Source organism: Umbelopsis ramanniana (genome assembly GCF_025399195.1).
Source record: "Umbelopsis ramanniana AG unplaced genomic scaffold K450scaffold_34, whole genome shotgun sequence".
Classification (NCBI taxonomy): Eukaryota; Fungi; Mucoromycota; class Umbelopsidomycetes; order Umbelopsidales; family Umbelopsidaceae; genus Umbelopsis; species Umbelopsis ramanniana.
In genome coordinates, this window is record NW_026252120.1 from 212,908 (window position 1) to 237,729 (window position 24,822).

At 43.7% G+C, this 24,822-nt stretch overlaps 11 protein-coding genes across 11 annotated transcripts; 6 read left to right on the forward strand and 5 right to left on the reverse strand.

Annotated features, from left to right (window-relative positions):
• The first annotated feature begins 1,655 nt into the window (after positions 1-1,655).
• On the forward strand, positions 1,656-4,101 carry K450DRAFT_245049 (uncharacterized protein). The gene is made up of 7 exons (XM_051589686.1): positions 1,656-1,783; positions 1,907-1,911; positions 1,975-2,351; positions 2,445-2,661; positions 2,747-3,001; positions 3,075-3,385; positions 3,733-4,101. Exons 1-7 carry the CDS (start codon positions 1,735-1,737, stop codon positions 3,734-3,736), a joined length of 1,218 nt encoding a protein of 405 aa, XP_051443906.1. The 5' UTR covers positions 1,656-1,734; the 3' UTR covers positions 3,737-4,101.
• Positions 4,102-4,578: 477 nt separating this feature from the next.
• K450DRAFT_245056 (uncharacterized protein) lies at positions 4,579-5,275 on the reverse strand. Its single transcript, XM_051589687.1, has 3 exons — positions 5,157-5,275; positions 4,970-5,078; positions 4,579-4,881 (listed from the first exon to the last, which is right to left on the reverse strand). Exons 1-3 carry the CDS (start codon positions 5,244-5,246, stop codon positions 4,835-4,837), a joined length of 246 nt encoding a protein of 81 aa, XP_051443907.1. The 5' UTR covers positions 5,247-5,275; the 3' UTR covers positions 4,579-4,834.
• Positions 5,276-6,193: 918 nt separating this feature from the next.
• On the reverse strand, positions 6,194-7,144 carry K450DRAFT_245065 (uncharacterized protein). The gene is made up of 2 exons (XM_051589688.1): positions 7,006-7,144; positions 6,194-6,801 (listed from the first exon to the last, which is right to left on the reverse strand). The coding sequence occupies exons 1-2, from the start codon at positions 7,117-7,119 to the stop codon at positions 6,292-6,294; spliced, it is 624 nt and encodes a 207-aa protein (XP_051443908.1). The 5' UTR covers positions 7,120-7,144; the 3' UTR covers positions 6,194-6,291.
• A 232-nt stretch (positions 7,145-7,376) lies between these two features.
• K450DRAFT_281380 (uncharacterized protein) lies at positions 7,377-8,612 on the forward strand. Its single transcript, XM_051593395.1, has 3 exons — positions 7,377-7,625; positions 7,705-8,034; positions 8,107-8,612. Exons 1-3 carry the CDS (start codon positions 7,452-7,454, stop codon positions 8,158-8,160), a joined length of 558 nt encoding a protein of 185 aa, XP_051443909.1. The 5' UTR covers positions 7,377-7,451; the 3' UTR covers positions 8,161-8,612.
• A 59-nt stretch (positions 8,613-8,671) lies between these two features.
• Positions 8,672-12,303, reverse strand: K450DRAFT_245076 (uncharacterized protein). The gene is made up of 14 exons (XM_051589689.1): positions 12,043-12,303; positions 11,840-11,972; positions 11,637-11,644; positions 11,481-11,566; positions 11,058-11,420; positions 10,759-10,991; positions 10,601-10,695; positions 10,276-10,534; positions 10,032-10,212; positions 9,852-9,970; positions 9,715-9,792; positions 9,478-9,634; positions 9,292-9,402; positions 8,672-9,219 (listed from the first exon to the last, which is right to left on the reverse strand). The coding sequence occupies exons 1-14, from the start codon at positions 12,258-12,260 to the stop codon at positions 8,864-8,866; spliced, it is 2,397 nt and encodes a 798-aa protein (XP_051443910.1). The 5' UTR covers positions 12,261-12,303; the 3' UTR covers positions 8,672-8,863.
• A 150-nt stretch (positions 12,304-12,453) lies between these two features.
• Positions 12,454-14,106, reverse strand: K450DRAFT_199987 (uncharacterized protein; the record flags this gene model as incomplete). Its single annotated transcript, XM_051584619.1, has 1 exon — positions 12,454-14,106. The coding sequence occupies one exon, from the start codon at positions 14,104-14,106 to the stop codon at positions 12,454-12,456; it is 1,653 nt and encodes a 550-aa protein (XP_051443911.1).
• Positions 14,107-14,232: 126 nt separating this feature from the next.
• On the forward strand, positions 14,233-15,632 carry K450DRAFT_245079 (uncharacterized protein). Its single transcript, XM_051589690.1, has 5 exons — positions 14,233-14,351; positions 14,424-14,550; positions 14,628-15,104; positions 15,252-15,344; positions 15,437-15,632. The coding sequence occupies exons 1-5, from the start codon at positions 14,269-14,271 to the stop codon at positions 15,485-15,487; spliced, it is 831 nt and encodes a 276-aa protein (XP_051443912.1). The 5' UTR covers positions 14,233-14,268; the 3' UTR covers positions 15,488-15,632.
• Positions 15,459-16,819, reverse strand: K450DRAFT_245082 (uncharacterized protein). Its single transcript, XM_051589691.1, has 2 exons — positions 16,660-16,819; positions 15,459-16,574 (listed from the first exon to the last, which is right to left on the reverse strand). The coding sequence occupies exons 1-2, from the start codon at positions 16,736-16,738 to the stop codon at positions 15,778-15,780; spliced, it is 876 nt and encodes a 291-aa protein (XP_051443913.1). The 5' UTR covers positions 16,739-16,819; the 3' UTR covers positions 15,459-15,777.
• An 833-nt stretch (positions 16,820-17,652) lies between these two features.
• K450DRAFT_199990 (uncharacterized protein) lies at positions 17,653-20,917 on the forward strand (the record flags this gene model as incomplete). Its single annotated transcript, XM_051584620.1, has 10 exons — positions 17,653-17,856; positions 17,922-17,988; positions 18,074-18,141; positions 18,207-19,055; positions 19,138-19,217; positions 19,299-19,372; positions 19,509-19,729; positions 19,804-19,881; positions 20,000-20,485; positions 20,561-20,917. The coding sequence occupies 10 exons, from the start codon at positions 17,653-17,655 to the stop codon at positions 20,915-20,917; spliced, it is 2,484 nt and encodes an 827-aa protein (XP_051443914.1).
• Positions 20,918-21,174: 257 nt separating this feature from the next.
• K450DRAFT_245097 (uncharacterized protein) lies at positions 21,175-23,742 on the forward strand. Its single transcript, XM_051589692.1, has 10 exons — positions 21,175-21,306; positions 21,371-21,489; positions 21,549-21,599; positions 21,660-22,186; positions 22,256-22,376; positions 22,457-22,570; positions 22,637-22,949; positions 23,020-23,198; positions 23,273-23,368; positions 23,443-23,742. The coding sequence occupies exons 1-10, from the start codon at positions 21,236-21,238 to the stop codon at positions 23,664-23,666; spliced, it is 1,815 nt and encodes a 604-aa protein (XP_051443915.1). The 5' UTR covers positions 21,175-21,235; the 3' UTR covers positions 23,667-23,742.
• Positions 23,743-23,756: 14 nt separating this feature from the next.
• On the forward strand, positions 23,757-24,821 carry K450DRAFT_245102 (uncharacterized protein). Its single transcript, XM_051589693.1, has 3 exons — positions 23,757-23,993; positions 24,066-24,478; positions 24,555-24,821. Exons 1-3 carry the CDS (start codon positions 23,825-23,827, stop codon positions 24,558-24,560), a joined length of 588 nt encoding a protein of 195 aa, XP_051443916.1. The 5' UTR covers positions 23,757-23,824; the 3' UTR covers positions 24,561-24,821.
• The last annotated feature ends 1 nt before the right edge of the window (position 24,822 follows it).

Consider the following 24,822-nt stretch of genomic DNA (forward strand, 5'->3'; position numbering starts at 1 on the left):
ACGTCACTTGAATCCAACACCATCTTAGCAGATGCTACATCCTTACTTGCGGCGAATTCCTCTGTGGATGAGAAAGAAAGTACAATGGCAACACCAGAGGTTAATGAGACTAAAGTGCCGAACATTACATCGACGGGGCCATCTCCAGAGGATGTAACGCAGTCAGTTGTCGACACCGTCGTTGAAGAGCAAACACCATTTATACCACAGGAGCCATCCGAAATGGTCGAAGAAAACGAAGTAATGACAGAAAATGATGCTCATGCCGAACAGGCCGAAATATTAGCACCTACTGCAGAAGTAACACCAGCAGTAACGCCAAAAGAAGAGACTGAAGTAAAGCATGATATCTCTACAAAACGCAAACCAGACGATAGTGATATGATGAGCGTAGATAATTCACCGAAACGTGCCAGAACCCAGTCGAGGTCTCCGTCAGTTGTGGCAGAACATGCTACAGACATCGTGTCACCTGCCATAGAAACACCACAAATGGAGACACCGGCATCAGGAATACCAGAGACAGAAGTAGTCGATACGACAACCGAAACACCAGAAAGGCGGCCTGAGACGCCGGTGGTGACCGCAGTGGAAGAAATGCAAGGTAAATTATAGGCAATATCGAAAATATGCTTATCGATGATTTTCTTAAACTTTTTTTTTTTCTCTAGACATTGATCATATTGCTCGTGTCCCTGATACCCCCGAAGGCTCTGTTAGTGTTGCCAGCAATGCAGCCAATAGTACTGTAACGACGCCTGGACCATCCACATCTGACCGTAGGAAAGGGCCTAGCTCGAGGGAGCTGGAACAACGACAAAAGTCATGGTTGAAGAACATCAACTTGTTATGGAGTGAAATTTCAAATCACAAGAATGGAGCTATGTTCATGAACCCAATCAAGGAAAGTATTGCGCCAAGATATTACGAGATAGTAAAACGACCAATGGACCTTAAGCAAATCAAGCAAAGAATCCGAGATGGGGTAGGTGGCGTAGAATGCTGGAAATGCCCGGGTCGACGATAGACATTGTCTGATACTCATATGCTTTTTATTTCATTTCTTTTTGTAGACTATTCGAAACACTTTGGAGTTTGAACGAGATATTCTATTGATGCTCACAAACTCTTTGATATACAATAAGGAAGGAACTGAAGTGTACCAAATGGCTTTGGAAATGCTGGAAGATGTTCAGGAACAAATACGAGTTTTCAAGACGGCCGACGCATACTCATCAACCGGTAATGGACCAAAAGATACCAGTCATGGATTGCGACGAAGAAGTATTGTAAGCGATGGCGGGTCCATCCAAGGCGATGCGGATAATGCATAAGCGAGGAAAATTCGCAGTACTGAATTTGAAAGGACGATATTGGTTGCACAAACTGTCCCCCCGCTCAGTGAAGGAAATATCGTGCACTCTGTAATTTACTCAATCATGATAATATCTACGCATCTTGGTTGATTGACACCCGCTTTCCCTTTAGAAACCGAATAAAAAAACTGTTTTGATAATTGTACAGTAGTTATTGAAAAAATAAAAAGAATAAACATTAAAAGATGGATCTTTCGTTAGTAGCACGATAACGAAATTTTGTAAGCCTATCAGCAGGCGCTGCACAATTTACCCTTCCGCCCAGTTACTACTGTACCACTTGCTTTTTTACCTTGAGTGGCAATCTTTTTAATCATCCAGCAAATTTGCGTCCTCTGTATACCCTAATTCTTGTCTGATGGGCGCCGTATGCTGCAAGGAAGATGACATTGCTTTCAATGAAGAAGGTACGATTATGGTTTTTGATTTGAAACTAGTGGCTACATTTTGGTTCCTGGATTTTATTGACATTTCTCCCAAAAAAAAAAAAAAAAAACTTAAAAACGTGCATGGTCACTTCAATGGTATAGTCGAGGTAATAATGCCCTTCATGTCTAGAGCTATAACATATCACTTCAAAAAACTAACCATACTCTAGTTGAACCACTTTTACCTATTGCGATCAGTAGGCAAAGGAGCCTTTGGCAAAGTTCGAGTGGTGCAGCACAAATCAACTAAGCAGTTGTATGCCTTGAAATATATCAACAAAGCCAAATGTATCAAAATGCGAGCAGTAGACAATATCATATCCGAGCGCCGTCTTCTTGAACAAATCGACTACAGTTTGATTGTCAATTTGCGTTACGCATTTCAAGATGATGAGAACCTGTTCATGATTCTCGATCTTATGTTAGGTGGCGATCTGCGGTTCCATCTCGAACGAGTGGGAACACTCCCTGAAGACCAGGTGCGGTTCTATGCTGCCGAATTGGCATTAGGCCTGAACTACCTCCACAGACGACGTATTGTTCATCGGTACGTTGATAGTTTACTTTCTGACATGCAAGCTCCTGTATGCATGAGCAAACCATATTTACATTAGCCCATTTTACCCCACGCTTCTATTAGGGACTTGAAACCTGACAACATTCTCCTGGACGAAAATGGCCATGCACATCTGACGGACTTTAATATTGCAGTTCACTATAGCGATAAAAAACCACTTACAGCTGTAGCTGGGTCTATGGCATACATGGCACCAGAAGTGCTACAAAAAAAGGGATACTTTTCCTCAGTGGATTGGTGGTCGCTGGGAGTAGTATTGTTTGAACTTCTCTTTGGAAAGGTGTGTGATACCCTACTTGTCTATAAATGTACCAATGGGTTGATTTGATGTCGTACTGACCCGTTTTAACCCCACTTTTTGTAAGCGCCCCTTTCGTGGTAAAACCAACGAGTCTCTCACCAAATCGATTACTAGCGAACCAGCAAAATATCCTGAAAACGTTTTTGAGCTCGTATCACCCCAATGCCTGGATTTCTTGCAAGGTCTCTTGACTCGTGACCCATCGCAACGTATTGGCGTCGATGGTGGCTTTGAGAAGATTCGAAGTCATGGGTGGTTTAAGGGTATCGACTGGCACGCCATGGAGCGGAAGGAGCTCAAGCCGCCTTTTACTCCCGATGTAAGTACACCGCCTCCGCCAAAAAAAAAGGCTATTTTTTGAAACTACGAACTGACCGATTATCTATGTACAGAGCAAGAGGGCCAACTTTGATCCATCGCACGAGCTAGAGGAAATCCTATTGGAAGACAACCCACTGAAGGTCAGGAAAAGGTCCAAACCAGTTGCATCCAACGCTGGAGGCTCTATCAAAAGTCAGATCAGTCAAAACCATGATCAATCTCCAGAAATGCAAATCATGGACGATAAATTCTTGACTTACGATTATACCAAGCCGCACGAAAATGCTATGCGCCAACAAGAATTTGAACAACGACGATGGGCACATAAATCTGGCACTGACAGTCGTGTCACGCAAATAACAGATGAAGCGAGATATTCACAGCCAACCACTAGGTCGTACAAATCTAATGTTTTAGACCAGATCAATAGCAAGCCAGCTACACCGATATCAGCAGGCGATATCTTAAAAATGGATGAGCTGGCAAGGATGGCTAGAATGAGTAGTGGTCATGGCCAAAGTACTGAGTCTGAGTGGCGTCCACCTTCTGGTATTCTGTCACCTTCAAGTATAGAATCAAAGAGCTATATAAGGCCAACGCCTACAACAGCCCACTCATCTCCGACCGTACAAAGGTGGGATAATTACAATCCCCCTGATGCTGGTAGGTCTTCACCGTCTCGACAGGTTAGAAACGGTGTTCGCCGTTATAGTGACCCTGCTTATGCAGATGACCATGACCCATTCATCGATCACCCAGCTTCGCCCGGGAAAGCACCTAATTATGGCTCAGAAAGGTCATCGAACGAACAACCCGTTTACAACCGATCCGACAGTTCATATTATCGGAGACGACTTTCAGACGACAGCGGACCGTATCCTCCTTCGCCCATTCCCAGTGAAACAGGCTTGCTTAAAGGACATGGCTATCCTATTGAGCAATCACAACAAGGATATGGAGTGAAAACTGCATTCCCAATGCCACCACCTCAACAACCTCCTCCACCAATTCCTTCTAGTCAACCCGTCTTTCGACCTCATAGAATATCGGGTCGTCCCAGTCGTGAAAAACTGCCCATGATGTTGCCCTCGCAACAAGGCGGACAGGCTTCCATGTCATCCCCAGGAACACCTGTAGTCCCTCCTAGACAGCTTCCACCCACTGCACCTATACCACCCGTACCCTCCTCCACAGCTGCTAAACCAAGACCAACGTACAATCCAAACGTAAGCCGTGCCAACATGATGCCTGGCCCTCCTCCACAATCTGCACCTCCTCCTATTCCAGTATTGCCACCACTTCCCAATGATCGAATGTAGCATATATAAAGCATAAGTTCATTTCTGTACACAGAGGCAATGGCGCAATTTCGTTCAAACAAAATTTTTTCATTGTAATACCTGTCACTCTTCCCTTAATCTGCTGTATTTGTTGTACGATTCCTTCTTTCCGTTTCTTTGTTTCTATTTATTATCGGCTTTGGTTGCCACCGGGCAAAATGGATGTTTCCCAATTTTACAGCACACAATACACTGTACAACTCTTTTTTTTTTTAATTGTTTGTAGTAAAGAAAAAAAAAATGAAAACATCCAATCATTGGAGAAAGAAGAAAAGAGCATGCATGAATGCAATCTATTGGGTTGATATAAAAAAGAACTATAATAAGGCGTGATGCTAAAAATGGTACGATAAACGAGCAAACAGAAAAAGAAGACCAAAAATGTGAAGAAATTCCTGATTGGAATGGCAAACGCTGCAAAGGATGGGTGCCAACGACCAGCGTTGAACAAATCACGGTAAGTAAAAATAAAAAGGTGGCAAGCAAATTGGTTAAGTTGCTGGTTTCTTTTCGGACTTCCGCATTAGTTTGGCATAATCTATAGCGTCGTAGCATAAATTGCATTAAGAGAGTGAGTTACAAGAGGAGTTCTTTCGAATCGATCGGATCTGAGAACTATTCCTTACGTAGTCCACAAGCATTGCACAAGGTTCGAGCTCCATCCGGTCCACGTCGCCACTCTGGGGTATCAGTCGTGTTACATGAATGGCATCTTGGACTGCCAGTTGCTCGTTTCTGTACACACTTTAGTATTTTTGAACGCACCAATGTTTGTAAAGCAAGTAAGAAATGGTATCGTGAAAGGTTTCTTACCGCTCGGCGTCTATATTGTTTTACAGGCAACGACGACTTGCCGTCTTGATTGTGTCGATCGTTGCGATTGGCGTCATAGTCATAGTCCATCTGAGTTTATCCCAATTGTCAAATGGAATGATGAGCGAAGGCGGGAAAAATAATAATAATAAAAAAAAAATTGATCAGAATTATGCAAAAAAAATAGCTCACTGAAAATGCATGTACTATAGTACCACTTACATCTGGTGATCGTTTGGTGCTTCCTCGATCGTTATCATCCAACCATTCATACCGTGGCCGTGATGAAGAAGATCGCATGCTTCTTAATCCTCTCAGCAAGTTACGGGCATTTTTTTCCATGGCGTCGAATAATTCGTACTGCTCTACTCGGGTGTCATTGGTTGCGATCAACGATTTGTACCGATCCATATCTTCACACAGTAGGTGACACTGAGATATAACCTAAATTTACAATATCGGTACCCAGCACCACCAAATCTCTGTGTCAGTCATTGAAAATATCCCAAAAACACTACAAGGGAACATCAATTGCTTCACCTTTTCCATATCTGATCGCTGGGCTGAGTCATGATCGTAGGTCTCACTGTTCATACTATCATAGGACGGCGTTCGAGATGGCAAGGTCCATAATTGCCTTCGAGGTATGCTCATGACGGATGGTGTAGAATCTATCCGGCCTCCAAACATACCTGGTCGTTCAGTAGGTAGGATAGGTGGTAGTAATGGGGGAGTGTGCTGATTCGGCATTCTATAATTTGGGGTTGAAGCCCAGGTTACAATAAAAGCAACGGGGGCATCTCAAAATGAAGTAGTAGTCACCTTTGATTACAAGCTGAATCACTTTCTGTAGCTAGTTTGCTCTCCTTTGCGCTCTCTGCCGTACATGGAGAGCATAGTTGGAATACATCCATGATATCGAAAAGTTGAAAAAAGAGTGTGTCAAAAAGTCAAGGTTGCTTTTTTCCACTTTGTGTCTGAGATTTTTTTGTTTTCGGAAACTGAAAATGTACCCACTGGCAAGAGCTTTTCAAAACTAGGATATGAGGGCCAATAAGCAGTAATGGCTGCTGCTGCTTTTTATTTGCATTTTTTACACTTGTTTCGTTTCTTATTTAAATTTGATTTCTATTATTTACAAATGGTGGAGATCAATCTTGCCTACTGGCTGTTGGCCGGTGATACCTCCCAGCTCACCGGTATCGGGCTGTTCCTTAATATGGTCTCTGGTTCCTCCAGTGTTCTTGGGCTGAGCATGCTTTTCTCCACCTTCTTGCTTCTCGTTTCCAGCACTCTTTTGAGGCTTTTCATTTTCCTGGATGGTTACAGAAGGTTGCTGTTGGTTGGAACCTGGGCGTTCTGACATTGCCTGTCCATTGTCTTGCACACTTCCAGACTGGGGGGTTTGATACACGTCTTGGGTCTGTTGGCCACCAGTTAGGTTTTCTTGGTTTTCTTGTCCTGACAATGCCCGACCATTGTCCTGAACAGTGCCAGATGGAATGTTTTGGTTCATGCCTTGGGTCTGTTGGCCACCAGTTAGATTTTCTTGGTTTCCTTGTCCTGACAATGCCCGACCATTGTCCTGAACAGTATCAGATAGGGGGTGTTGATTCAGACCTTGGGTCTGTTGGCCACCAGTTAGGTTTTCTTCGTTTCCTTGTCCTGACATTGCCCGTCCATTGTCCTGAACAGTGTTAGCTGGAGGGTGTTGACCCAGGCCTTGGGTCTGTTGGCTACCGGTTAGGTTTCCTTGGCTACCTTGTCCTGACATTGCCCGTCCATTGTCCTGAACAGTGTCAGACTGAAGGTTCTGGTTCATGCCTTGGGTCTGTTGGCCACCAGTGAGGCTTCCATGGTTTCCTTGATCAAGTCCTCCTGAATGAGATTGGTTATAGGTGTCCTTGACTTGTTGAGCAGGTGATTCCTGAGTGTTGGTAGGATTTGACTGATATTCAGACATGATGTAATGTGAGTATTAAAATGAGATGCAGAAGAAATAATTGCTCTATTAGTTCAATTTATATTTTTTATGCAAGCTCAGACGGCACTGAAGTCATAGCGAGTGATGAGATCATGATTCGAACGTAAATACCATAAAGAGATTACTCAAAATTATAGAAAAAATTGGAACAATCCACGTGATGTCCAAAAAAAGCACAACGCGTACAAAAAGTTTGAACAAAGAAAGGCTTGTCCTTTAATTTTAGGCTGCTCACGGTTTTTTTTTTTTTTTTTTGCCTTCTGCGCTTGCTCCAGCCTACTACCTCTTTAACCCTACCCATAATCTTCAACATGAAAATAAAAAACACGCCTCAAGATAGGTTCAGTCACTTTGATAAGCACGTCGACCGAACACCAAATCTCAGTAGTCGAAATCAGCGGCCTGGTTGGACAAGGTCTCGGTGCAAATCTCCATTTTCCGCCGAAGGGGACGCCAAGCAACACCCAGCTTACTACAACAAGAAGGTAATGTACTACCCCTTCTATAAGAAAAAGTATTCTTGATAAACCACTGACCTTTTTGCCATTCTTTCCTTGTGAATAGCGACGGCGGACTCCACCTTCTCTCAACAAGGATGATCTAACATATCATCCTCAGCATACCAGTGCATTATCAGACGAATACCTTTTAGAATTACGAAGAAAAGCATTTACAGAGCTTCATGTTCAGACCCAAGCTTATAACGATTCGTTCGTGGCCCGTATGCAGTATATGGAATCCTTGCCCCAAGAAGAACAACGACATTTGTGGGGTATGCTGACTGATCCAAATGAAAGCCCCAACGATAAAGACACCCAGGCTGTGCTAGAGATTATTGATATGCTGGAGCGAAATTCTGTGAATGATTATGGCGCTTACCTTGAACGCCTTCAGGTAAAGGCCGAGTTCCCTTGATTTAGTCTGCGGAATGCACACCCTCATTCTGACCATTTCCCCCAATGGTAGACTCTAGATGATTCACCGTCTTCTCCTGAGCACGACGTTGGAGACTTTTGGTAATGGCCAGAAGTGAACAAACTATATCTTCTTGTATACACCAGCTTCTTACACCATCAACTGATACACCATGACCGAACTCCACCATCCCGGCTGTCTTTCGGCGACACTGCACTTCACCGTTCAAACCAACTACATTTCTTTTCGTTTCGATCCATCATAACAAAACTACCAAAAACATCTATATAATTATAATCCCACTGTCACCTTGAGTTTCGACCATCGGCGCTTGTATAAAAAAAAACTCCCCTCCCACACATATATAAAAAAAACCTTAGTACTTCAACCAACCATCTGGATTTGTTACAAAGCAACCCTTTAAAGCAACGTATATAACTGTAGTATTTTTCTAGACTCCACCTTCGATTTCTCTTCATTATTTATCTATCGATGTGTCGAATTGTCTAATACCTCTACCTCTAGAGTGTACAAGTAAATAAACTCTATTACACGCACCAATATAATTTTTCAGGATGGCCCCCATGGGCACAAGTGAGAACTGGCACGTGTGTATGAGGAACTGATATTTATTTAAACATGTTAGCCGCCGCTCCTACTATAGGCAAAAGGCGCGGATGTCCAACCGGTTGACTCCAAGGTAATCAGGAGGACGAGGAGCATTGCATTCTGCCAATATCATGGCAATATATATATATATTTTGAGGATTTTTCTTTTTTCCTATGGCAACCCGCGGAATAACTACATTTATTGCACCCAAGACACGTCTCCGGTGATGGCTGGTGGCAGCTTCTTGACACCGTAGCCCGTCCACTCTGCGCCCATCTCCAGTTCTAACCTAGCACCGGATTCACCTGCTATCTCACTATGGCGAAACCAAGAACGATCAAAAGGCTGGCCATTCAACGTCGCTTTTTGAATGTAGCGATTGGTATCAGTCAAGTTGTTGGCCACGATGGTAAAAACTTGGTTTGGACCTATCAGTAAGGAGGTCTCAGTAAACAAGGGTGAAGACAAGAGATAGACGTCTGTTCCCGACACGGGATAAAAGCCCATCATCGACCAAACAACAAATGATCCTTCTGCACCACTATCATCATTGCCTTTAGCAGTGGAGATTTTAAAGTTGTTAACATGGTAGATATGGCCAGATACTTCATCCTATCCTTCCTTACCTGGTAATCCCGACGAATTGGTGGAGAAATGGGTTCTCAATAAGGTACGAATGATATCAGTGGTTTTATCTATTCGCCCTGCCCAATTGTAGAGGTAAGGGATAAGGAAGGCTAACGGCGGAAAATCATTAATACTGTAAATCTGAAGTTGCCGGATATGGTAATGATGACACCAATGGAACTTGCCTGGTTCGTCGCCCATGTCATGATAGCCTTTGTCAAAGTAATGATCGAGCCGCTTGACGTATTGCTCAGGCCCTCCCATCAATTCTATCAATTTGATTTGATCTTGTGGAGCTGAAAAGCTGTAGATCCAAGATGATTCTTCGTAAAACTCTCCTCCCTTCATCGAAGCAATTGGATGTCAGCAACAACAATATATGCCGCAAAACCGAGTCAAAAAAGATAGGCTGACTGACTTACTCTGGAGTCAAGAAAGCAACTAAAATGATTTAGGGTCGGCCCGCAAAATTGAGGTGGATATAGATCCCATGAGCCGTTCTAAAAGATACAGACATTAGGACCATACAGGTATTGTCAATCCAGGATCGAGCCCTCACCTGATATCTTGGCATAATGAAGCCTGAAAATCCATCTTCTTCTACATCTGGATTCCAGAGGTTGATCCAATTATTTGCTCTTGCCAGATACTCTTTATAAACACTAGTGTTTCCAAGTTCTAGAATAAAGTGTCGATAAAAATGGTGCTGTGTATGAGATGTAGGGGCCCCATCACTTACGGTGAGCTGCCAGCGCGATGGCGAAGTCGTTGCGAGAATACTCAATGGTACGTGAGGCAGAGCGAGCTGACCTCTGAGGTGCGTCATATGTGGAGTCTTCAGGTGCTGGAGCATACCCATTTTCACTGTAGAATTCAATGTCGGTTCGTCCATGCACCGTCCAGCCTTGGTACATTGGTTCCTATTGAATAAAATCAGTATCAGACCTTGCCGATACATGACGACGTGATTGCTAGCTACTCACAACAGTGGCATCCTTCATCATCGCTTGAAAACCGTCTTCCCAAGAAACGCCACCATAGTTTGCACCATGCTTGACCAGAAAGTCTGTCAGTGGCATTTCGGCATTGCTTCCGCCTTGTGAATAGCCTGGGCCCATACCCATGTAACAATCTGGCATATACCCTTCATTTCGATATATGTCTATCAAGCCTCGAACCATCTCAGCCAGTGGTTGTGAGTGAGTCATGGCGTAAAGCGGCATGACACCATGATATGTATCCCTAAGGTACGAGTATGAGATAAAGCACATAAAACTAGTCAGTGCATATATACACAGATAGCCTTACCAAAGACAATAAAAATCATCATAGTATGGCTCTGATGATTCCCACTTGGGATTCTCCCCGGTTTTGTTTACGGGTGAGATGAAGTGACGGTATAACTGCGATTCGAGAAGTAAATAGAGTGTTCATCGCATATGTGCAAAGTTGACATGACTTCTTACACTGGAATAAAAAAGGACTTTATCGTCTTCTGTTCCGCCATCCACACGAATTTTGCCCAATGTGTCCTCCCAGGTCTTCTTCGCTGCCATATGTGTCAAGTCAAAGTCAAATGCTGGCACTTCATCCTCAGCGCTGGCGCAAGCTTGTGCCTCAGATACAAAGGAGATGCCAACCCTGGAGATAAGAGGCTCTTCCAAGGTCATAGTGTCAAATTGAACCAATGCACCAAGGCCTATAAATCGGCATTATTACTTGTGATCCAGCTAGCAGCGTGGTATCAAGATCATCGGATTCTTACCGCCCCAACCTCCGGTCAAAGTAGTCTCGGTCTCATTGTGTAGCTGATCGTCAAATAAGGCGGCGCTTGACGGTTTCAAATTGAAGTCAGTACAAAAGAAGACTTTAAATGCACCGGTGGGAGCGAAGCTGGGCCGGTAGGTACCGTAACCAGTAATTCGTGTGTTTTCTCTCTTGTCGCGGTCGAGGTTGATCATACCGCCCATAAAGGACTCCATGAGATCTCGGCCAACATTTATCATGACTGCAACCTTGCTTGCATTATGAAAGTCATATCGGAAGACGCTGGTTTTGTGAGCTGCCGTCATCTCCACCGTCACATTAAACCTATCTAATCCTATCGCGAAATATCCAGGGGATGCCACTATAGGGCGATTACATTAGATTTTTGCATTGATGACCACAAGAAACCCAATTTGCTTACCCTGTGATCCTTCTATCCTCAGTGAAGCATAATCCCAAATCTCCCACTCCTCTCCCGCTAATGGTTGTACTTGTATATTTCCGTAGCTGTAGCACAAGGATCGGTGGATCAGACATCGCGGTGGCTTACATTAAAGCGAGATGGAAGAATACATACCTGGGATTCTGGCAATGGATGCGAAGACCAGCATGATAATAGTGTGAAATAAAAGTGATTGTTAGGTACTCATCAAAAGCTTGCAAAATACATGTGCTCAGCGGTATTTACCCCTCCTGTCTATTACGGGGCGAACGCAAAAGAGAGATTCATTAATCAGGTTGGTTTCATTGACGAACAAGTCCTTAGTGTCATTAACCTACCCCATCGCTATGGAGCTGAGAAAAACCGCGAATGATGCCGCTAGGATTATAGCCAGCTTGGTTATCGTTGCCCGTCATATCAGGGCCAGGTTTTGCTATGCCGAAAGGCAGCGTTGCACCAGGAAAGACATGCCTATAACACAAGATTAATGTCATGAGCAGCCAGCTTTTCATAAGCTCTAATGTATTTTTTTATATCATACCCTGGACCGCTGGTGCCAATAAATGGGTCAACGTATATGGTATTGTCTCGGTAGTAAAAGTTGTCGGTGTTATCGTTATGTGAAACAAGTCTTGTTACTCGTGAGGACGGTGATACACGAGCGACAAGGAAAAAAAGAACGGTAACAGCCAAAACAATACACGCACGCAAGATGAAGCGGCCAGATGATGAGCGTCGTGGTAATCGAAAGGTCGTCATGATGAAGTTGGCAAATTGATGTGCATGTGGAGTTTGTTCAGGTACAGACAGTTTTTTATTTTAGCACAGTAACCTTTACCCGAATTTCTTAAAGCAGCCACACTTTTGCGCTGGCTTGAATCCCAGGTTTTCTGCTCCATTTGCCGAAAGTGGCAATTACAATATCGCCTTTGTATTCATGTTTATTGAGAATTCACATTATTCCTTCAGGCAATGATTTGGGAATGCAGAATCCACGTAACCGATCATCTATCAAAAACATCCCAGCAGCAAACTGCTTCTGATCAAACCAGCCGTCTCCTCGTACGTCAATTAGTCTTGCAATATCGCTCAAGTTTTGGTCACCGATACGACTTTCTCTCCAAATTTCTACAGCAGTGTCTTGATATATGTACCCTTGTTCATTTTTTTCTTTAAATAGACCGTCATACTTGATGCGATCAGCTATGGGGATGGTTTTCCGAATAGCAGCAGTTGGCGGAGGAGGTAAATGCGAAGTAGGTCTAGGCGAAGTACCGTTGCCCATGGCTTGGGATTGTCGTCTACTTGATAAGGGTCTTGGAGGAGGTGTGGGGCCACTTGGTCTCTGTAGAGTTTCAGCACTTGATCGAGGTCGCGAAGGAAGTGGTGGGGCATTCGCTTGATTGTCAGGGTATATTTGAGACTGTACTTGGGGTCGACGAGGCATTACCCTTGGTGGTGCTTGTGGCTCATGCACAGCAGAATTTGGTCGAGCTGGAATCGGTTGTGGAGGCCTATTAATATCTAAAGTGTTACTGTTCCTGTTCATGCTGGAATTAGGTCGCGCGGGCGGTGATGGATGTGAAGGCAACGAAGGAGATATGCGCCTCGGTGGTGCTTGTGGCTCAAGTAGAGCAGAAGTTGGCCGACTAGAAACTGAATTGACAGGCTTATCATAATCCGAGGCACTACTGCTTCTATTGGAGCTGGTTCGCACTGGTGGGGATGGATGCGACCCAAGCGATGAAGGCACCCGTTTAGGAACACTAGGGCTAGTCGTAGTCCGAATGATAGGTATTTCCTCCGTATCACCCTTCCTTATTTCATTCATTTCAGTTTGATTAGGTGACCCTCGAGAGCCTCCAGTGGTGACCATGCTTTGGCGCTTGACAAGCGAGGGCGAAGATATAGGGGGTGGCTGGGTTTGTTTCGAAGCAGCGTCTACTGCTGCCCACTTTTTACGCAGTTCTGAAGGCTTCATGAAAGCTACATCTTCTTCACCTTGGTGCGTTGTTTCTGTTTCCTTTACAGGTATAGGTGAAGGTATAGGCGCTGATTGATTTACATGAGGTTTACCGGCCTGTATGTGTGCTGGTTTTGGAGCAGGCGTTGGCACAGGTTGTTTGGCGGACTGTGGCGTAACCTTTGACTTTTCTAATCGAGCCCTTAATTCTTTGACGGAAAAGGATCCTTCTACTTCACTGTTGCTCATAGTGGTGTCATCAGCTGATGATTTATTGTTCATCAAGGGCTTTGGACCTCCACCACCGAGCTCTTGCGGGCTGGCTCTGAAACGATTGTCTCCGGCGGAAGACGCTATTTCCGTGGACCCGTTGGTATTTTCCTTGCCAACATTTCCCAATGTTGCTCTAGAGTCGTTATTTACGAGAGACTTTCTTGGCTTGCTCGGTACAGGCATGACAGGGACAATCTCGACGTAATTGAATGGAAACAGGCCACTTTCCCCTGACTTCTGTAAAACGCCATAATACCATCCCGACTCTTGAGATTCAACTGCATTCTCAATAATGTCTCCTTTTTGGAAAGATAATTCATCTGGACTTTCTGTAGCATCACAGTTGTATAATGCCCTGACGGTTGCCATGACAAGTGATTCAACTTTAGACCGTGATGCTCCTGGTGGTGGCAAGGTTGATTCCGCCAGGTAATGAGCAGTCACGAATTTCCTATTATGTCGTTGAAACCAGACAGAAAAAAAAAAAAGTGGAGAGAAAAGCTTCAATCCCCACCGTCCTCCATCCTGAACATGACCGACAATTTGGTCAATGACCACCTGGCAGAGCTATTTGGGTACATCAGTATAGCATGCTGGGTTGTTGTATTAACACCGTAAGGCGTCGTCACATCGTATCTTTGTACACACACAATGTTTCTCTTACACCACCTAACACAAAAATTCAGACAAATATACCTTAACTATCGCAACAAAACTGGAGACGGCATTTCTTTCAATTTTTTGCTCCTATGGTTGATTGGAGATATCATGAACATTTTGGGCATTATATTACAAAAATTGATGTTCACAGTGGTAAGTTCTCATTTGAGCAGTACAAAAGCCCTGCATGCCACCTTTTTTTGCACCGCTGATATTGATTGTTTGTAAAGTTTCTCCTTGGTGTGTATTACATACTGAGCGATGCCATCATTGTTCTTCAAGTTCTCTATTATCGAAGGACCTCATCATACCACCCACTTAACGATCATGGCGAAATCCTATCCGATGCTTATGGATCAACGACTTCGCCGGCCGACAACGACGCGACCATGTTTGAGATGATCAAGTGCGAAAATAAACAAAAACGAGTAGTCAAACGAATAGCCACATTCTGGGTAGCAACAGCAACGTTTATTACTGGTTCGATTGTCTGCGTGATATGGTCCTTGTGGCCAACAGGATCTCCGACAGATGTGGACTTGAGCCAACTCAAACTGATTCCTCAACTACTTGGCTGGACAAGTGCGTCGTTCTATATCTTCAGCCGGATACCTCAAATTCTCAAAACGTTTAGAGATGAATCGGTTGAAGGATTGAGCATCGGCATGTTTGTATTCAGCGTGGTAGGAAACATCACATTTGCCATCGTAAGTTTAGAAGTACAGAATGTGTTTGGGGGGTAGAGAAGGTAGAGCGGTCGGTCATGGCGGCTTGATTTGGGAATTTTTAGTTTCCAAAAACATAACATGATTTTTGCTGATCAATTATTGCCGCTCAATAACGGTTTTTATTAGTCTATCGTTTTGAAATCCCAAGACCCTACTTACATTGCAATCAATATGCCCTGGCTCTACGGCTCTGCTGGAACATTATTTTTTGATTTTACGGTATGTTGTACCTAGAACTAATGTGCGAATCAATTTGTTTATGTACTAGGTAATTGACATCGCGGAAATGCTTGTTGTTTCACCGTTATTAGATTTTTCTTCAATTCCACCTTTATCGAAAACCTGAAACTATTTTGGCATGATCTACATCGGACAGATCAAGAAGCAGCCAAAAAAAATTTTTTTGTGGGACGATGACACCCGAAAAAAAAAAGATGTAGGTAGTGCAAGCGAAATTTAGTTTGGACTATGAGAGTTTATAGAGTGTATTATAGTGATTTGTAGAGAGAGAAAAGCCATAGAGTGAATATACAAATGGAGAAAACGTGAAATTTTTTGAAGAAATGAAATGGGATAGCAATGTAAAGTTTCTTCTTTCCAACCAGATGAAAGAAGTCATCGGAAGGCACCACGATATGACGAGCACAGCCTGTCATATCGAAGTGGCTCGGCATGTAGAGCTCGAATCAATCGAACCTTTAGGTTTCCATTGCGGAGGATCATGGCGTAATCGATGGACTCGCATATGTCTCCTTAGATTACTGCAAACACTGAAGCGCCTACCGCATGAAGGTTCTGGGCATGCATAGGGTTTTTCACCAGTATGAGAGTAGGAATGGACCCGTAATGATGACGGCCTGGCGAACGTCTTGTTACAATCCGGACAAATGTACCGATGGACCCCGCTGGCTTGCTGTGAACTAGCTTGAGAGTTCTTGGTGCCAAATACAATAATGCCATTCTCATGAGGTGGCGAGGGAGTGCTGTCCGATACGTGGTCGTCCTCTAGACGAGGGTTTTTAAATGCAGATGTTTGTACAATTACAGGACGGGCAACTTCTTCGGATGAGGATGCCGACTGTCTATCGCCAGCAGATTGACGACGATGATATGCATTTAAATCCTGAAGCTGGGATGCTTCAGACATCGATCGACAATGCCTTTGCGTGGCGGAGTGAGGCTGCTGATCGGCTACTGTTGATCCCCACATGTTTTGCTGTAGTGCATTGGTAGATGGGTCACTGATATCGCTGCTGGGCGGAGACCAGGAAGCTGCCGGAGAGGATGTTGGTGTGCTGGAGGGTGATCTATGTATTTCTAACGTAGGGGACGGCCGCGGTGGGGGTACATGACTATCTTTCACAGGTTTATAGAATGCAGCGGAATTCAACGACATATCATGATCGGATAGTGGCTCATAATCGGTTACGACGTGTTGGTGAAGAGCAGCTAGTAATGCGAACTCATGTTAAAGAACTGGTGTGACACAAAGGGCTATGTGCATAAAAGGCGGCAGCGGGTATGTTATTCTTACCTGACCAGGGATGGACATCGTCTTCTTCTCGAAGTAAGAGATGCTTGATGGACGGTAGAAATTGTCTATCGGCAGGCATATCGAAGGTGAAAAGAAGTGGCAAATTTTAACACAGGGAGAAGCGAAAGAAAAAAAATAATAATAATTGAAACTTCAGGCAAAAAGAAGAAGAAGAAAAGAAACCCGTTTTATTTAAATGGGAGAGAGACGAGCACGAGTGCAGGCTGGCGATCATGCGTCGGTCGATCATCAAGCTGAGGAGGAAAGCCTTTTGTGAGGCGTACAACTCATGAGGTTTGGTCATGGGATAGCATAGCTTGAAAGATCTAAGCACAATCATCTCTAATCTCTCAAGGATCTCTCCTTGGCTTCTTTACCTCACCACTTGTATTAAGAACCACAAAGTGCTCGATTTTCCTTCCTGGAAACACCTGCTCGAGGATAATAGAGGCGGCGGGGATAAGAGGGTGGTTAGCACATTGGCGGCCATGCAACAAGGATTGTTTGCCCTCCTGACTCGCTCAGCGCTCTGAAGATCTGAGCGCATCAGTTCCGCACCGGTGCAAGTACCGATCATGGGGTATTCGGAGACTGCTCCAGTTGAGTTAGCCCGAGCCAAAAGGTATGGTTGTACTCATGACTCTCGGATCTTCTTATCCCACTTTGCTTTTTTTTTTGTTTTTCTTCTCTCCCCCAAAAATTGTTTTCCAGGTCATCATTTTTTTTCTTTCAAAAGGGAATTTTTTCCTAAAAGTTGAATTTCATTCATCTAAATATCACGTCATTCAAGATATGCCCAACTTTGCGCCGTTTGAATGCTTTACCTTTGCATGTGATGGCTGACTGTTCAGTTGGGGATAATATTGTATTTACCTCTTTATTCAATGAATGGACGAATCACCTCAGACATCATTGCACCGTCCACCATCGGTTTTAACTACAGATTCTGAGCCATCTTCTCTCCCAGTGAAACGGCTTCTCAGGCACTCTGATATGGATAACCTTGAGACACTGCAAAATCGATACGCACGAACTCGCCCAGACCAGACAAATACAATTATGGATAATTTCATGTCCGTCAATACCACTCGTACATCTCGAGACCTGCCATCATTAACTGAACAAGAGCCACAATCCCCCCGTCGGAGCTTCACCTCATCATCGAAGAAATGGCCACTTCAGGACGGTCGCCTTCAAGTATGGGAAACCCCTTAATGCAATTAATGTCGAAAGTCGCGTTTTACTAAGTATTATATCACCAGATTACCGTCATGACAATCCAATTGAATGTACCGGTACAAAGGCCTTATATCAAGCTAACACTTGGAGGTAAGATCCCATTTTGTTTTGAGCCTAGCTGCATGAAATTAGACCCTCTGACTACAAGGACTGACATATCATGGGGTCCAAACAGACCAGTCATTCACTACATCAGTCAGTGAATTTCATGAAGGCAGATGGTATGAAGGGTTCGAATTTAAGGTAAGGAGACATAAATACCAGCTTAGGCAGGTCCATCAAAACACGCATTGACTTGTATTGTGAAGGTGTCCTACCATGCCCAATTGTTCGACACCATCCATATGGACCTATTTGACTCGTACAGCTTTTTTGCCGACCGTCATGTTGGGAGAGCAGAAATACGTTTGCGACATTTGGATGGATTACCAGAAGTGTTCACCAGCTACTATGAGATATGGGATAAGAAGCTAACCACGGCATCTAGCTCAGCTGTTGGAAGGCGAAAGACATTATCAGCCAATATCGGTGCTATACAAAGCCGTATCTATTACCGATACAAAAAGGACGAACTAATCAATCAGCCAGAAAAAATACCAGAGCTGCAGCCTCCAGGTTTCTATGTGACAACCAGCCAGTCACTGATAACCGAGGAACAGATTGCCAACGAATTCGAGCGACACTTGAAATTTCAACGCGAGAGAAATAAGGCTGGTATCACCTTCAGAAAATACGAAGAAGGAAACGAATACGGTGAAAATAATCTTGACAACTATGAGGAATTCGATGACTTTGATGACGAAGGAGAAGAAGACGAAGAGGCTGGCTTGTCACGACCGTTATCATCCAAACCAGAAAAAAAGCCTTCAGAAGCGACGTTGACAGAGAGTGTCGCAGAGAAGTCGACTAAAAGTACATGGTCGAGTTACTTTGGATTTGGAAATGGCAAGAAAACGGATCCATCCGCAGCATCTTCGACGAGAACATCATCATCAGCCACGCTACAAGAATCACGAAGTGTAAACGCCTTTGGGGGGATTGTAGATGATGACGATACCCTCAAGTCCTATCCACTTCTGGACACATTGGGGGCATGGACAACGACCAAAGAAACAAATCAAGTTCTCAGATCGATCGGGAAACTACTCGCGGCATTTGTAAGTCTAGTGGATCTCCACTTCATTTCTCGCATTTATGGCATCCCCGGAGCCTAAAAGATATGCCATTTTCAAATTTTAGGGTCAAGGATTTGAACTTTCAAATTTACAAGTCTTAGTTGGATTCACCGTCCTGGAAAAGTTTTATACCGACCTCCCAAAGTAAGAAATTCATCAAATGTCAAAACTGTATGAGGTCGTACATTTTTGTCTAATCCATCGGGATATTATGATCAGAAATAGAACCTGGGATCTTGTCACGGATCTTGGCGAAATTGAGCCTGCTGCTCACTTTTGGAAGTTTTCTATAGCTGCATGTAAGTTTGTTCAGTCGTGGGGGGGAGAGAAGGACGGAACAGAATAGAAGAAAAAGGGGCCCAATGTCAGATGACTTATGTCACTAGCGTCACTGTTTACAAACAAACAACATCCTAATATATGGTACGGTTACAGATGGTTGGAAGGGCCTCACGTTCATAGGCAAGAGTAATGGCATATTGACCAACGCCACTCGTAAACACTCTGATGCCCTTAGCGTCATCGAGTATTTATCACTTCCAAAAGAAGATTTGTTAGCATATGAGTTCAGAACTGGCGAAGTGTTCCGTCCTTCATACTTTATTGCGCGTGACCGTGCGACGAATTCGATTGTTTTAAGCATAAGAGGTACCATGGTAAGGGCGATGACACCGATATGCTATACATGGCAAACGGCTGCTGACGTTTTATTGACACTTTGACTACATAGAGCGCATTTGACACCCTCACTGACCTTGTTTGTGAATATGAGCAATGGAAAGGCGGCTTAGTACATCGAGGCATGAAGGTATGGAGGTAACTTAGCCCTTTCAAGCCAAAAGATCCATATGATAACCAAAATCTTTGCTTTGTATTTTTCCCTTGGTTTTCCCTTATCACCTTGCACATCTTTTTTCTTACTTTAGTCATCCGCCTTGTGGTTTTTCCGCAACGTGGCACCTCAACTGATTGCTTACACAAACCAGCATGCTACGTCCGCCCTGTACATTGTGGGACATAGCTTAGGATCCTCGACAGCTGCTATTCTAACGATCATGCTTCTCGATTACATTGACGAGTTCCGTAAATCTGCTGATCAAAATGACAAGCAAGATTTTCAGATCAAATGCTTCGGATTTGCTCCTGCATGTGGCCTTAGCTTAGATCTAAGCCAACGATACAAGGACCATATTCAATCATACGTGTTTGGAGATGACGTGGTCAGCAAGATGAGCTATGGGTCTATGATGGATGTCAAAGAACTTGTCATCGCAAGCTCGGAAGCGGCACAGGGCCTTAGTTATAGTAAGGTCTTTCTAAGCACCCAGCTTGAAGGTCCAAAATGGAAGACCATATTTGACGCTGTCGCAGACTGTCGAACGAAATGTTTGGAGTCACTTGCAAATCCTAGAGTATGTCAAATTTTAGGCAATATGACCACTCCCACATGTCTTTTTATTGATCCCTCCTTTTTTTTTGTGGAACAGTTGTATGTAGCTGGAACGGTATATCAATTTTGGCTCGATCCAACGCCTAGTAATCCTACCCGAATGGTCATAGAGCGGACGAATGCAAAACAGGTTTCGCAAGAAGTGGTGGTCAAGCGCAGTATATTCCTGGACCATTTACCTACCAACTTTGATGTAGCGTTTACAAGAGCCCGGGAAGCACTTATGATTCACGGTGGTCAACACCGAGTCAGCACGGACGCCAAGGAAGCTCCTGCAGGTATACTTGACAAGTCCATGGCAGAACGCAGTGGCCGCATCTCCTTAGATAAAGATCTCAAACAAGTTGCACAAGAACAAAAAATTGAAGAGCTGCAGAACTCGGATGTTGCATAAAGACAATACGAAAGTCGCTCTTCAATATGTACAAAAGATTGGCACAGGCTGGGGACTTGCTGCGAATAGATTTAGATTACTCAACTGTAAATACTATTTTAACCCAAAAGAACACGCATAATATTAGATGAATCAGCTTCTAAGTAAACTTAAATGGAAGCTTTGCTTTAAAGTAGCTGTTTCAGACGTTGTTCAATCTTTGTGGGCATTTGACTTTTATCCAAGCGCATAATAATGTGGAGTGATTGTGGGCGGGGCTTGTAATTCTTTTTGCCACGCGAAAGAGACAATACCCAGTTGTGCCTTCTCCACACACAAATGAACTTAGACCAAACCGAATTCGATTATATTATCCTGGGTACTGGACTTACGGAGTCCATACTTGCAGCGTAAGCATTGCTCGTAGTATGGTGCATCGACCTTGACTGCAGGAGCTAATCGTTGTACTGTTAGAGCCATTGCAAAGACTGGAAAGTCAGTTCTTCATGTTGATGACGCTGATTACTATGGAGGCAAATGGGCTGCCCATTCGTTTGGCGATCTTCTTAAATGGATAAGAACACAGAGATTGGGTAGGTATATTTTCAGGTCAACAGATATTATTGGAATACTACGCTTACACTTGTATTAGATGGTGATATCGCCAACAAAGAGACAAACGACGCTCCTCCTTCATTAAATGGTAAATACCCTTACTCAATAGATAGCTCGATGATCCTTAAACGCTAACGTAATTGAATAGGTTTAAGCATAGATGGAAAGCATGCGGTCAATGTGAATGCCCTGAAAGCTCGCAACGAAAGCATTCGACATGTGTCCTTTTTTTGCTACCCGACGGAATCCGATAACATAACCGAAGATGACAAATCCACGCTTTATTCAGACACCAACATACTGCTGGATATGAATCGAGAAAGTCCTCTTGATTATGCCCGTGATACCATTGTTAAAGCCCTGAGCGATCGGTTCACCAATCCTAGCAAGATCACTAAGGAAGCGATCGAATTTGAGGTGGATCAACTTGTCCTCGGCTTTCCTCCCACTTCATCTTTCTCTCTAGATATCAAGGACTCCATTGGCCGAGTTCAAACCTTGAAAGAAGCTCTGGATGCATCTCGACATTACAACTTTGACCTTTCACCAAAGTTACTGTCGTGTCGTGGAGAAATGGTCGAAGTTTTAATCAAGAGTGGAATTGGTCGGTATCTCGAATTCAAGGGCTTGGAAGAGAGCTATGTATTTGAAGCTGAATCACAGACATTTGACAAGGTAACGTTTTTTATTAAAGGTTTTCCCGCAGTATGATTATGCTAAGATTGATACCTTGTCATTTTAAAGGTCCCTATTTCTAAGGAAGATGTTTTTTCAACGGATACTATCGCGCTGATTGATAAACGAAAATTGATGCGGTTTTTGACGCTTGCTATGAGTGACGAGATCGATCCATCTATTCTTGAAAGTGAGTAGTTACTTTTCTCGAAGAGTCGATATGCTACCAAGTGAACCGAACTCTAACCAAGTGGTTTGCTTATCCACTAGCCTATGGCAACCAGCCTTTTAAGACCATGTTGGAAGAAAAATTCAAGATAAATGGAAAACTTCAAATGGCAATTATATACGCAATTGCTCTTGTTCATGACGATGCAGAAAAAGGTATGTTTGGCGAATATAATGGCTAAAATGCGAAATTGATAACCAGGGTTAACCATTCTCTTATAGTGTCAGCAAGCGAGGGATTAGAAAAAACGAGGGCATATCTCAAGTCTCTGGGTCGATTTGGTCGTTGTGCGTTTTTGAGACCATTATATGGTGGAGCTAGCGAAGTCGCACAGGCTTTCTGTAGGGCATGTGCTGTTCATGGAGGGATATACATGCTGAATCAACCTGTAGATAAATTTTTGCTGAATGAGGATCGATCACAGGCATCAGGCATCGTCACTCGCGACGGTCAACAATTCACCAGTAAATGGATCATCGGTAGTATGGAGTATATGAACGAAGAGTGGATTTCTAAGCAAGCTGAAGAGGAAAGGTAAGTTGACGCCAAGTACTACGAGCATGGCTTGGCTCCACCAAATAATTTGTTTCAATCCTATCAATAGTACGCGGTGGACTTCCAGAGCGATATTGATAACCAATGAGCCACCCATTATATCAGAGGGCTCGGAAAAAGAAAACATCAGATTTTCGGTATTCCCACCCAGTGAACAAGATGACATTGCGAAGCCAATATTTGCCCTTCAACTGAGTATCGAAAGCATGAGCTGTCCACGCAACAAGTGTAAGTGTAGCAATAGATGTGATATGCATATACTCAAGGTGGTTTACTAACTGTCAATTGACCGTGCGCTTTAGACATGACCTACTTATCAGTCATTAGTGATGAACCAGAACGAGATGCTAAATCCGAACTAGAGAAAGCAGTGGAGAAGCTGATCAAAAATTCCGAACGTAAGTGGCATCGCTTTCAACTAGGATATGATTGAAAAACCAATTCATTGACCTCTCATTTTTAAACTACATAGATATCCAGCCATTATTCTTGCTATACTATAAACAACGCTCACAAGAATCGAGCCTAATTGCAACTGATAGCATCCCCAAGAATATCATTGCTTGTAGCGATCCTGATGAGCTGCTAGACCTGGATGAGCCGCTATCTGAAGCGCAAAAGGTATTCATACGCTGTTGTGGAGAAGACGAAGAGTTTTTGCCCGCTCCGGAAGTAGACCCAGATCTGGAAGAGTAAAACGACAATATATCTTTAAACTTAACGTAAAGCTCAATTTAATAAAAGCCTGACTTTGTGAAAAATTTCGCCAAGACGCCTTGTCAATTGTATAAAAGAGGACTCGACTAATTTTTGGAAATAGTGGTTTTCACATTCTTGGCACATCTCTCTTAACAATGGGTAACCAACCATCAGCGATACAATTTCAACCTGCAATAGATTCCCGCAACGAACAATTGGAGGCAGCCAACCATTCTAGATACCTCGCGGCTGAGGAAGCAAAGTTTATTCGTGAGAGCGAAGAAGAAGCAGAGTCGGCCCGTGCTAGCGGGCATACGGCAGCTGGTACGCACTGAACACATTTTTCAGCCTCAATGTAATTTGTATCAGATATTCACAACCCCCATTTCACACTAGCTGAAGATCTGGAAAAACAGGCAGATATCCATCGTGTCCGAATGCATGAACACAACCAAGCGGCTGCCAAGGCCGTCTTCTTCGCCAATAACCCCTCTAGAGACAGTCATGTATTACTACTCCATGGTTTATCCACAAACGAAGCTATACCCCTCGTCCGAAATCACATTGCTCGGCTATACAACATTGATTCTATAAAACATATCGTTATCTTGACAGGACTTGAACGGATATCACAAGACATTATCCAAAGCTTCTGGCCGGCCGCAGAACGAGCTATGCGGGAATTCGATGTCGATATACAATGCAACAAGCCAAGTGACGGTGTTGTTTATATCAAATTTGGAGACTCTACTGGAGGAGACCCGTCGGATAGTCTTCTTGGCGAAGACTTTTTACAAACTGATATTCCTGTAAGTTTAACATTGATAGAATTGTACTCCAGCTTCTGACGATTGTGATGATTTAATCTTGCTGATTTAAGGATAGACGTAAGCAAAGTCCATTGGAACAGGCAACATCGTTCCTGAATTCCAAGTCGGCTGAGGAGTTGGTGAACAAGTGGGGAGGCGTGGCTCTAGGAGCCGCCACTTTGATAGGCTCGGCAGCTGCGGCGACCATTATATACAACAGAAAACGGGCAGAACAGAAGCGTTCATAAATGAAATAAAAAAGGCCATCCCCCAAATTGTTATTACCATGTAATGAAGCCTAGAGTTATGAAGTCAAGTTGTGCATTTCTTTTCTTGTAGCTCTG

Coding starts and splice junctions, on each gene's coding strand:
- K450DRAFT_245102 (XM_051589693.1), top strand. CDS start 23,825: ATGGGTAACCAACCATCAGCGATACAATTTCAACCTGCAATAGATTCC. Junction 23,994..24,065: donor TAGCGGGCATACGGCAGCTG/GTACGCACTGAA, acceptor ATTTCACACTAG/CTGAAGATCTGGAAAAACAG.
- K450DRAFT_245076 (XM_051589689.1), bottom strand. CDS start 12,260: ATGACGACCTTTCGATTACCACGACGCTCATCATCTGGCCGCTTCATC. Junction 10,696..10,758: donor AAGTCCTTTTTTATTCCAGT/GTAAGAAGTCAT, acceptor CTCGAATCGCAG/TTATACCGTCACTTCATCTC. Junction 9,220..9,291: donor CAATTCGTCGGGATTACCAG/GTAAGGAAGGAT, acceptor CCACTGCTAAAG/GCAATGATGATAGTGGTGCA.
- K450DRAFT_245049 (XM_051589686.1), top strand. CDS start 1,735: ATGGGCGCCGTATGCTGCAAGGAAGATGACATTGCTTTCAATGAAGAA. Junction 2,352..2,444: donor AGACGACGTATTGTTCATCG/GTACGTTGATAG, acceptor CGCTTCTATTAG/GGACTTGAAACCTGACAACA. Junction 3,002..3,074: donor AGCCGCCTTTTACTCCCGAT/GTAAGTACACCG, acceptor ATCTATGTACAG/AGCAAGAGGGCCAACTTTGA.
- K450DRAFT_245097 (XM_051589692.1), top strand. CDS start 21,236: ATGAACTTAGACCAAACCGAATTCGATTATATTATCCTGGGTACTGGA. Junction 22,950..23,019: donor AAGCAAGCTGAAGAGGAAAG/GTAAGTTGACGC, acceptor TCCTATCAATAG/TACGCGGTGGACTTCCAGAG. Junction 23,369..23,442: donor GCTGATCAAAAATTCCGAAC/GTAAGTGGCATC, acceptor TAAACTACATAG/ATATCCAGCCATTATTCTTG.
- K450DRAFT_245056 (XM_051589687.1), bottom strand. CDS start 5,246: ATGGACTATGACTATGACGCCAATCGCAACGATCGACACAATCAAGAC. Junction 5,079..5,156: donor AACAATATAGACGCCGAGCG/GTAAGAAACCTT, acceptor AAGTGTGTACAG/AAACGAGCAACTGGCAGTCC. Junction 4,882..4,969: donor GTGCAATGCTTGTGGACTAC/GTAAGGAATAGT, acceptor ACGACGCTATAG/ATTATGCCAAACTAATGCGG.
- K450DRAFT_245079 (XM_051589690.1), top strand. CDS start 14,269: ATGACCGACAATTTGGTCAATGACCACCTGGCAGAGCTATTTGGGTAC. Junction 14,551..14,627: donor AAAAATTGATGTTCACAGTG/GTAAGTTCTCAT, acceptor TTGTTTGTAAAG/TTTCTCCTTGGTGTGTATTA. Junction 15,345..15,436: donor CATTATTTTTTGATTTTACG/GTATGTTGTACC, acceptor CACCGTTATTAG/ATTTTTCTTCAATTCCACCT.
- K450DRAFT_245082 (XM_051589691.1), bottom strand. CDS start 16,738: ATGCCTGCCGATAGACAATTTCTACCGTCCATCAAGCATCTCTTACTT. Junction 16,575..16,659: donor CGATGTCCATCCCTGGTCAG/GTAAGAATAACA, acceptor TCGCATTACTAG/CTGCTCTTCACCAACACGTC.
- K450DRAFT_245065 (XM_051589688.1), bottom strand. CDS start 7,119: ATGTCTGAATATCAGTCAAATCCTACCAACACTCAGGAATCACCTGCT. Junction 6,802..7,005: donor ATCAAGGAAACCATGGAAGC/CTCACTGGTGGC, acceptor AACGAAGAAAAC/CTAACTGGTGGCCAACAGAC.
- K450DRAFT_281380 (XM_051593395.1), top strand. CDS start 7,452: ATGAAAATAAAAAACACGCCTCAAGATAGGTTCAGTCACTTTGATAAG. Junction 7,626..7,704: donor CAGCTTACTACAACAAGAAG/GTAATGTACTAC, acceptor CCTTGTGAATAG/CGACGGCGGACTCCACCTTC. Junction 8,035..8,106: donor CTTACCTTGAACGCCTTCAG/GTAAAGGCCGAG, acceptor CCCCAATGGTAG/ACTCTAGATGATTCACCGTC.